We start from the raw sequence: 9601 nt of genomic DNA on the forward strand, positions 1-9601 counted from the left end.
AGGCATCGTCTTCGTCACAGTGATTCACCACTCCGCTGCTCCTGACTCCGCAGTCATCTGGCTCAACCACCTCGATATCTGAACGGCAGCTCTTGCTCTTCACCAACCCCAGCCACACGAAGGATGCTCACGATCACTCACAGACGGAATCGATACAAAAACGAACCCAGCGATGCAGAGCACGGGGGAGAGAGACGCGCGCTTGGGGACGCGAGGACACAGAGAGCAGAGAAGGAGGAAGGCGTGGACCAGAGAGCAGGAACAACGTGAGAATTCAGGGATGTGCTTGGGGTCAGGACACTCCGTGGCTGAAATGGGTTGATGATGACGATGAAGATGGCTCAGGACGAGGCTGTAGTAACGGAATTGCAGGCAACCAATCCCGTCCAATTTGGAGGTCTAAACAGTACAGCCTCAAGATCGAGATCGAGCTGTTGGCTCAAGAGAGTTGGCGTGTTGTCAAGACCGACACGGGGGGGGGGGGGGGGCTTCCATAACAGATGACTCAGGATAATCTACTGCTGCATCTTCTGGCCAAACAAAATCCACAACACCGAACTGTACAAGAAGACCGCTTGTCCGAATATCACAAACCAGACATTGAGAGACGGCGAATCAAACAGCTCGGGCATGTACTCAGAATTGGCCAGGGCCGTACACCGACACATCGCCCCCACGATGAACACCACGGGGCAAAAGGAAACCCGGGAGACCCGAGACCACGTGGCGTAAGACCCTGAAGGTCGATCTGGGAGCAGCAATCACCCTCTCTTGGGGCGAGGCTCAACATGTTGCCAAGGACAGGAAGAAGTGGAATTGAACTCATTGCGGCCTTATGTCCCATCGGGGATGAGGAGGATTAACGACCTCAGCGACAAAGGCGAGAGGACGCACCGAGAGCGAGCACGGTACAACCCCGGAGATGGAGCAATGAGATCGGTCACGCCACGTGCATGAGCGAGATGCCTCGCGGCATCGCAGGATGGCGAGAGATGATTGTTGCGAGGAGAGGCATTCAAGCAGCAGCGGATAGTGCGTGGCAGCTTGAGCGAGATAACACGCGACCCAGGCGTCACGCGGATGCAGCAGAGGCTTCATCGAGAGTTGTGCCCTTGCGACGCGTATTGTCGTGTGCTGAGGGCACAACATCGACCCCCGTCTACGGTTGGAGGATGCAGGGGGCGAGTGTGGTTAGCGAGCACCTATTAAGGTCGGAGCGCCCGCCAGCGAGACGGCGCTGTGGTCAACAACCACGCCACCACTGACGCTCACCACGCCGTACTTATTGCAGGCTGAGTCGACCTAAGACAGATCCAGGACAGGTAATGACAAGATTGCCACCGTATGACGATGTTGATGATGTTATGCGGGAGACCGTGAGCGGTAATCTAACCCAGGGGGCCGGCTTCGTCGGCGCAGTGAGACCCACGGTGACACAAACACGTGCACACCACACACACAGTACACACCACACACAGTACACACACAGTGTGGTGTGTACTGTGTGTGTGGTGTGTACTGTGTGTGTGGTGTGTAGTGTGTGTGGTGTGTACTGTGTGTGTAGTGTGTACTGTGTGTGTGGTGTGTAGTGTGTGTGTAGTGTGTACTGTGTGTGGTGTATACTGTGTGTGTAGAGTGTACTGTGTGTGTGGTGTGTACTGTGTGTGTGTAGTGTGTACTGTGTGTGTGGTGTGTACTGTGTGTGTAGTGTGTACTGTGTGAGTGGTGTGTACTGTGTGTAGTGTGTACTGTGTGTGTGGTGTGTACTGTGTGTGTAGTGTGTACTGTGTGTGGTGTGTAATGTGTGTGGTGTGTACTGTGTGTGTGTAGTGTGTACTGTGTGTGTGGTGTGTACTGTGTGTGTGGTGTGTACTGTGTGTGTGTAGTGTGTACTGTGTGTAGTGTGTACTGTGTCTAGTGTGTACTGTGTGTGTGTAGTGTGTGTGTGTAGTGTGTACTGTGTGTGTGGTGTGTAGTGTGTGTGCTGTGTGCACTGTGTGTGTGGTGTGTACTGTGTGTGTGGTGTGTACTGTGTATGTAGTGTGTACTGTGTGTGGTGTGTACTGTGTGTAGTGTGTACTGTGTGTGTAGTGTGTACAGTGTGTGTGTAGTGTGTACAGTGTGTGTGTAGTGTGTACTGTGTGTGTGGTTCGTACTGTGTGTGTGGTGCGTACTGTGTGTGTAGTGTGTACTGTGTGTGTGGTGTGTAGTGTGTGTGTAGTGTGTACTGTGTGTGGTGTGTACTGTGTGTGTGGTGTGTACTGTGTGTGTGGTGTGCACTGTGTGTGTGTAGTGTGTACTGTGTGTGTGGTGTGTACTGTGTGTGGTGTGTACTATGTGTGTGGTGTGTACTGTGTGTGTAGTGTGTACTGTGTGTGGTTTGTAGTGTGTGTGTAGTGTGCACTGTGTGTGTGGTGTGTACTGTGTGTGTGTAGTGTGTATTGTGTGTGTGGTGTGTAGTGTGTGTGGTGTGTACTGTGTGTGTAGTGTGTACTGTGTGTATGGTGTGTAGTGTGTGTGTAGTGTGTACTGTGTGTGGTGTATACTGTGTGTGTAGTGTGTACTGTGTGTGTGGTGTGTAATGTGTGTGTGTAGTGTGTACTGTGTGTGTGGTGTGTACTGTGTGTGTACTGTGTGTGTGGTGTGTACTGCATGTGTGGTGTGTACTGTGTGTGTGGTGTGTAGTTTGTGTGTAGTGTGTACTGTGTGTGTGTTGTGTACTGTGTGTGTAGTGTGTACTGTGTGAGTGGTGTGTACTGTGTGTAGTGTGTACTGTGTGTGTGGTGTGTACTGTGTGTGTAGTGTGTACTGTGTGTGGTGTGTAGTGTGTGTGGTGTGTACTGTGTGTGTGTAGTGTGTACTGTGTGTGTGTAGTGTGTACTGTGTGTGTGGTGTGTACTGTGTGTGTGGTGTGTACTGTGTGTGTGTAGTGTGTACTGTGTGTAGTGTGTACTGTGTCTAGTGTGTACTGTGTGTGTAGTGTGTGTGTGTAGTGTGTACTGTGTGTGTGGTGTGTAGTGTGTGTGTTGTGTGCACTGTGTGTGTGGTGTGTACTGTGTGTGTGGTGTGTACTGTGTGTGTAGTGTGTACTGTGTGTGGTGTGTACTGTGTGTAGTGTGTACTGTGTGTGTAGTGTGTACAGTGTGTGTGTAGTGTGTACAGTGTGTGTGTAGTGTGTACTGTGTGTGTAGTGTGTACTGTGTGTGTGGTTCGTACTGCGTGTGTGGTGCATACTGTGTGTGTAGTGTGTACTGTGTGTGTGGTGTGTAGTGTGTGTGTAGTGTGTACTGTGTGTGGTGTGTACTGTGTGTGTGGTGTGTACTGTGTGTGTGGTGTGCACTGTGTGTGTGTAGTGTGTACTGTGTGTGTGGTGTGTACTGTGTGTGGTGTGTACTATGTGTGTGGTGTGTACTGTGTGTGTAGTGTGTACTGTGTGTGTGGTTTGTAGTGTGTGTGTAGTGTGTACTGTGTGTGTGGTGTGTACTGTGTGTGTGGTGTGTACTGTGTGTGTGTAGTGTGTACTGTGTGTAGTGTGTACTGTGTCTAGTGTGTACTGTGTGTGTAGTGTGTGTGTGTAGTGTGTACTGTGTGTGTGGTGTGTAGTGTGTGTGTTGTGTGCACTGTGTGTGTGGTGTGTACTGTGTGTGTGGTGTGTACTGTGTGTGTAGTGTGTACTGTGTGTGGTGTGTACTGTGTGTAGTGTGTACTGTGTGTGTAGTGTGTACAGTGTGTGTGTAGTGTGTACAGTGTGTGTGTAGTGTGTACTGTGTGTGTAGTGTGTACTGTGTGTGTGGTTCGTACTGCGTGTGTGGTGCATACTGTGTGTGTAGTGTGTACTGTGTGTGTGGTGTGTAGTGTGTGTGTAGTGTGTACTGTGTGTGGTGTGTACTGTGTGTGTGGTGTGTACTGTGTGTGTGGTGTGCACTGTGTGTGTGTAGTGTGTACTGTGTGTGTGGTGTGTACTGTGTGTGGTGTGTACTATGTGTGTGGTGTGTACTGTGTGTGTAGTGTGTACTGTGTGTGTGGTTTGTAGTGTGTGTGTAGTGTGTACTGTGTGTGTGGTGTGTACTGTGTGTGTGGTGTGTACTGTGTGTGTGTAGTGTGTACTGTGTGTAGTGTGTACTGTGTCTAGTGTGTACTGTGTGTGTAGTGTGTGTGTGTAGTGTGTACTGTGTGTGTGGTGTGTAGTGTGTGTGTTGTGTGCACTGTGTGTGTGGTGTGTACTGTGTGTGTGGTGTGTACTGTGTGTGTAGTGTGTACTGTGTGTGGTGTGTACTGTGTGTAGTGTGTACTGTGTGTGTAGTGTGTACAGTGTGTGTGTAGTGTGTACAGTGTGTGTGTAGTGTGTACTGTGTGTGTAGTGTGTACTGTGTGTGTGGTTCGTACTGCGTGTGTGGTGCATACTGTGTGTGTAGTGTGTACTGTGTGTGTGGTGTGTAGTGTGTGTGTAGTGTGTACTGTGTGTGGTGTGTACTGTGTGTGTGGTGTGTACTGTGTGTGTGGTGTGCACTGTGTGTGTGTAGTGTGTACTGTGTGTGTGGTGTGTACTGTGTGTGGTGTGTACTATGTGTGTGGTGTGTACTGTGTGTGTAGTGTGTACTGTGTGTGTGGTTTGTAGTGTGTGTGTAGTGTGTACTGTGTGTGTGGTGTGTACTGTGTGTGTGTAGTGTGTATTGTGTGTGTGGTGTGTGTGGTGTGCACTGTGTGTGGTGTGTACTGTGTGTGTAGTGTGTACTGTGTGTGTGGTGTGTACTGTGTATGTGTACTGTGTGTGTGGTGTGTACTGTGTGAGTAGTGTGTACTGTGTGTGTAGTGTGTACAGTGTGTGTGGTGTGTACTGTGTGTGTAGTGTGTACAGTGGGTGTGTAGTGTGTACTGTGTGTGTAGTGTGTACTCTGTGTGGTGTACTGTGTGTGTAGTGTGTAACGTGTGTGTGTAGTGTGTAGTGTGTGTGTAGTGTGTACTGTGTGTGTGGTGTGTACTGTGTGTGTGGTGTGTGTGGTGTGTACTGTGTGTGGTGTGTACTGTGTGTGGTGTGTACTGTGTGTGGTGTGTACTGTGTGTGGTGTGTACTGTGTGTGTGGTGTGTACTGTGTGTGTGGTGTTTACTGTGTGTGTGGTGTGTACTGTGTGTAGTGTACTGTGTGTAGTGTACTGTGTTAGTGTGTACTGTGTTAGTGTGTACTGTGTGTGTAGTGTGTACTGTGTGTGTAGTGTGTACTGTGTGTGTAGTGTGTACTGTGTGTGTAGGTTGTACTGTGTGTGTGGTTTGTACTGTGTGTGTGGTGTGTACTGTGTGTAGTGTGTACTGTGTACTGTGTGTGTAGTGTCTACTGTGTGTAGTGTGTACTGTGTGTGTAGTCTGTACTGTGTGTGTGGTGTGTACTGTGTGTGTAGTGTGTACTGTGTGCGGTGTGTACTTTTTGTGTAGTGCGTACTGTGTGTGTGGTGCGTACTGTGTGTGTGGTATGTACTGTGTGTGTAGTGTGTACTGTGTGTGTGGTGTGTACTGTGTGTGGTGTGTACTGTGTGTGTGGTGTGTAGTGTGTACTGTGTGTGTGGTGTGTACTGTGTGTGTAGTGTGTACTCTGTGTGTGGTGTGTACTGTGTGTGTGGTGTGTACTGTGTGTAGTGTGTACTGTGTGTGTACTGTGTGTATTGTGTACTGTGTGTGTGGTGTGTACTGTGTGTGTCGTGTGTACTGTGTGTGTGTAGTGTGTACTGTGTGTGTGTGTACTGTGTTTGTGTGGTGTGTACTGTGAGTGTGGTATGTACTGTGTGTGTGGTGTGTACTGTGTGTGTGTTTACTGTGTGTATGGTGTGTACTGTGTGTGTAGTGTGTACTGTGTGTGTGGTGTGTACTGTGTGTGTAGTGTGTACCGTGTGTGTGGTGTGTACTGTGTACTGTGTGTGTGTAGTGTGTACTGTGTGTGTGGTGTGTACTGTGTGTGTGGTGTGTGCTGCGTGTGTGGTGTGTACTGCGTGTGTGGTGTGTACTGTGTGTGTGGTGTGTACTGTGTGTGTAGTGTGTACTGTGTGTGTGGTGTGTGCTGCGTGTGTGGTGTGTACTGCGTGTGTGGTGTGCACTGTGTGTGGTGTGTACTGTGTGTGTTGTGTGTACTGTGTGTGTGGTGTGTACTGTGTGTGTGTACTGTGTGTGTAGTGTGTACTGTGTGTGGTGTGTGTACTGTGTGTGTGTACTGTGTGTGTAGTGTGTACTGTGTGTGTGGTGTGTACTGTGTATGTGTAGTGTGTACTGCGTGTGTGGTGTGTGTACTGCGTGTGTGGTGTGTACTGCGTGTGTGGTGTGTACTGTGTGTGTGGTGTGTACTGTGTGTGTAGTGTGTACTGTGTGTGTACTGTGTGTGTGTACTGCGTGTGCTCTATGGTGTACACATCAGAGAATCAAGAGGCCGATTCGCACGTCTCCTTCATACATGGGAGGGGATTCAAGACACTTTAAAGACGCAAAAGCTCAGTCGTGCGATTGTGACCATGCAATCCAAACTATGGACAATACAGTAAACCTATAGAGACCCGCATGGATACATCGAGACCCACAGAGACCCATAGAGAGACATTAAAGACCAGCGAGCGTGCTGCGCTGTTGACTGTTGCAACCCCAACTGTGGACCGTACAAGTTGGCCACTGGAGTCTGCGCAAAACGACACCAACTCGCTGCCTCTCTCTCTCTCATGGAGCCCTCTCGTCGTGGCCAGCAGCAGACCTCGACATTGTGGTTGTTGTTTCTCCTGGACAGCTGCTATCGTGCACAAGAATAGCGACGTCTACTCGACGCGTGCCCTCCCTCTCTCCGTGTTGTTGGTGCCTCGGGGTCCCCGGGACCGCCGTCACCTCTCGCCGTCTCTGCCTCTCACCTGGGCGCCAGGTGACCCGGGGAGGCCGCTACGGGCCGCATGGCCGCGGCTCCATCGTCGCTTCTGGCAGCGGCGACTCCAGCAGCGGAGCCGCGTTCATTGCGTGGCAGCAGCAGCAGCCGCAGCAGGGCTGCTCTTGTTTGTCGGGCGCAGTAACTTTCTCGCCGCTGGGGCAGCAGCGACCAGCGCGGTTCGGGAGTCGTCTCCGCTCCTCTTCGCCTCGCGCTCCGGCTCGTTCAGAAACTCTGGGCGCCAGTCGCCCTCTCTCTGTGTGTCTCTCCTATGGACGGTGACCCTTCTATTCTGGCCAGCCACAGCGACTAAAGGAGTCGTCAGCTCCCCCCCCCCCCCCCCAGGTGTTTAATGCGGTTCCTTGGGTAGCTGAGAAGCCTGGTCCGGTGATGTCTCGCACAAGGCGCGCGATTCTTAGAGGACACGGAATGGACACGGAGGAGCAGCAAGCGGGGAGGCGCTGTGGGGACTGAGCAGCGGCGGCGGCAGCGGCGGGAAGAGGCGGCAAAGCGCGAACCCCGCGGGGCGGGGGAGGAGGAGGAGGAGACGATGCGAGCCCCGTGCACACGGAGAGGGGCAGGGTGCATGCACACAAAGGCAAAGATGCACCGCGTAGCCCTGGAGGCTGTTGGGGCAAAGTGCTGCTGCTGTAGTCAGCGAGCACCCCGACTACGCCAGGGGGTGGCGGGGTTACGGTTCGAACCGCGCCCCTTGCCGCCTTTGTCTCCCTAATACCGATGCTTAGCTACCGCACTCGGGAAACCCATTTAAAGCTGAGCCGACCTTGGGGAGGCCTAGCACCTGTTCAGATATTATAACAATGTGAAAAATGCTCGCTTTTCAACATTCCTGTATTGCTGATAAGCCTAATCAATTGGCACATTTGGCCCCACGTGACAACTTGAGTTGATCGGTTCTGCAGGGCGGTGAACGGCTATTATAATAATGACAATGAGACAAAAATGGCATCATACCTACATTTTATTTGTCGTGAAAGAGCTGCGTAAAAAAAGACAGGGCGCACAAACTCTGTGGTGTGGTTCGGATTGGGTCCTGACGCCTTTGTCATCGCTCATTTAAAGGCTGAGTTGACCTCGTCGAAGGCCAGGCTCGGGTTCAGGTGTCTTGTCACGGAGGTTGTTCGCCGTCAGCCGACATCAAACTCTCGCATCGCAGGGTTCGTATAGCGGCATTGCGCTAACCAATGCGCTCCCCAAGGACAAAGACCCCCGTGTAGCCTCTAACAGACTGTTGGGGCAAGTGCTGTTAGCCAGCACCTATGAAGGCAGACACGGCACACGAGGTGGTGGGTGGCCAGCACCATGCCTGGCCGCCTTTGTCTCCCTCGTGGCATCGAGGCCGAATCGACCTAGGGGAGAAGGGTTCAGATAATTATCCTCGCCGGGGTTTGCCGTGAGCGGGAATCGAACTCGGATGGCCGGGTTTACAGCGCAGCGCATTAACCACTGCGCCACCACTCTCCCACACGTATAGGCGCTATGTGCATTATAGACACACGGACACACATACATACACATACATACACACATACATACATACATACACGTACACATCCTTATCTAAATACCAGGACGCCACAAACTCTCGCACATACACAGATAGACACACACAGATAGACACACACACAGATAGACACACACAGATAGACACACACACTGATAGACACACACACGGATAGACACACACACAGATACACACACAGATAGACACACAACAACCGCCATTCGCCACTAAGTGGCGGTGAAATCACCACGACGCTTGTGCCAGGCCATGTACACCTTGAGGCCACGTGAAGTGTCGAACACCCGCTGGCAGGAGGTCACGGGGCAGACCCAGGTGCCACGGGTCGACTGACTGAGATGACCGAGATGACTGGCTGATGCACCACCTGTGCCCTCTACTGTGCCAACTTGCTGTTCTTTAGCCACCCGGCGCTCCGCTCGTTGTTGTGAGCGTCGCTCCTCCATCCTCCGTTGTTGTTGGAGGGCGACTGCCTCCAACTGCCCGGTAGTGTCCTTCACGAGCTTCCTCCACAGAGGCCGATCTTGACACCGCTGGTACCAGTCATCGGCAAGTTCACTCAGATCCACGTCCTCCTGTGCCACATCACTCCATCTCTTCTCTAGCCCGTGCCGCGCCCGTTTAGCCCCCTCGATCCGGCCGAACAATAGCTGTTTAGGCATGCGGTGGCTGGGCATGCGGGCTACATGACCCAGCCAACGCAACCTTACCTGTCGGAGGAACTCACCAATGGGACTTTGCCCAGATCTTTCAAGGATTTCTGAGCTCCTCACACAATCCAGCCTGGTTAAATCCAGGATGGATCGTAGGCAGGCCAGCCTAAATGTCTCTAACCGGCACAGATACTCCATTAGGGGGGTCCACGTTTCGCAAGCGTAGAGAAGGGAGGGAATGACTGTGGCCGAGAAGACCTGAAGCTTCGTGCGGAGCGACAGACCAGGTAGCTGCCACACCAGGTTACGCAACCAATGAAAAGATATTGCCGCTCGACTGATTCGGAGACCTCTGCAGTTAAACTGGAGCTGGTCATAAGCACACTGCCCAGGTATGGGAAACTCTCCACTCTCTCCACAACTGCCCCATCACCGATTGGGAGTTGTAGGGGTGGAGTGTCCGATGGTACAAAATACCAAGGCAGGTGCTTAGTTTTGGTGGGGCTAATAGTAAG

At 51.9% G+C, this 9601-nt stretch overlaps 1 protein-coding gene across 1 annotated transcript in view; it reads right to left on the reverse strand.

The window, feature by feature from the left end:
• Window positions 1-7499, reverse strand: part of LOC144726624 (uncharacterized) — a 123591-nt gene extending 116092 nt beyond the window's left edge. The window contains exon 1 of the mRNA XM_078605355.1: window positions 6880-7499. Within this exon, the coding sequence (XP_078461481.1) occupies window positions 6880-6920 (41 nt within the window). The 5' untranslated portion in view covers window positions 6921-7499. The remainder of the gene's footprint in view (window positions 1-6879) is intronic.
• Between the last annotated feature and the right edge of the window lie 2102 nt (window positions 7500-9601).

This window comes from Lampetra planeri, chromosome 24 (genome assembly GCF_965212315.1).
Source record: "Lampetra planeri chromosome 24, kcLamPlan1.2.h2, whole genome shotgun sequence".
NCBI classification, from domain to species: domain Eukaryota; kingdom Metazoa; phylum Chordata; class Hyperoartia; order Petromyzontiformes; family Petromyzontidae; genus Lampetra; species Lampetra planeri.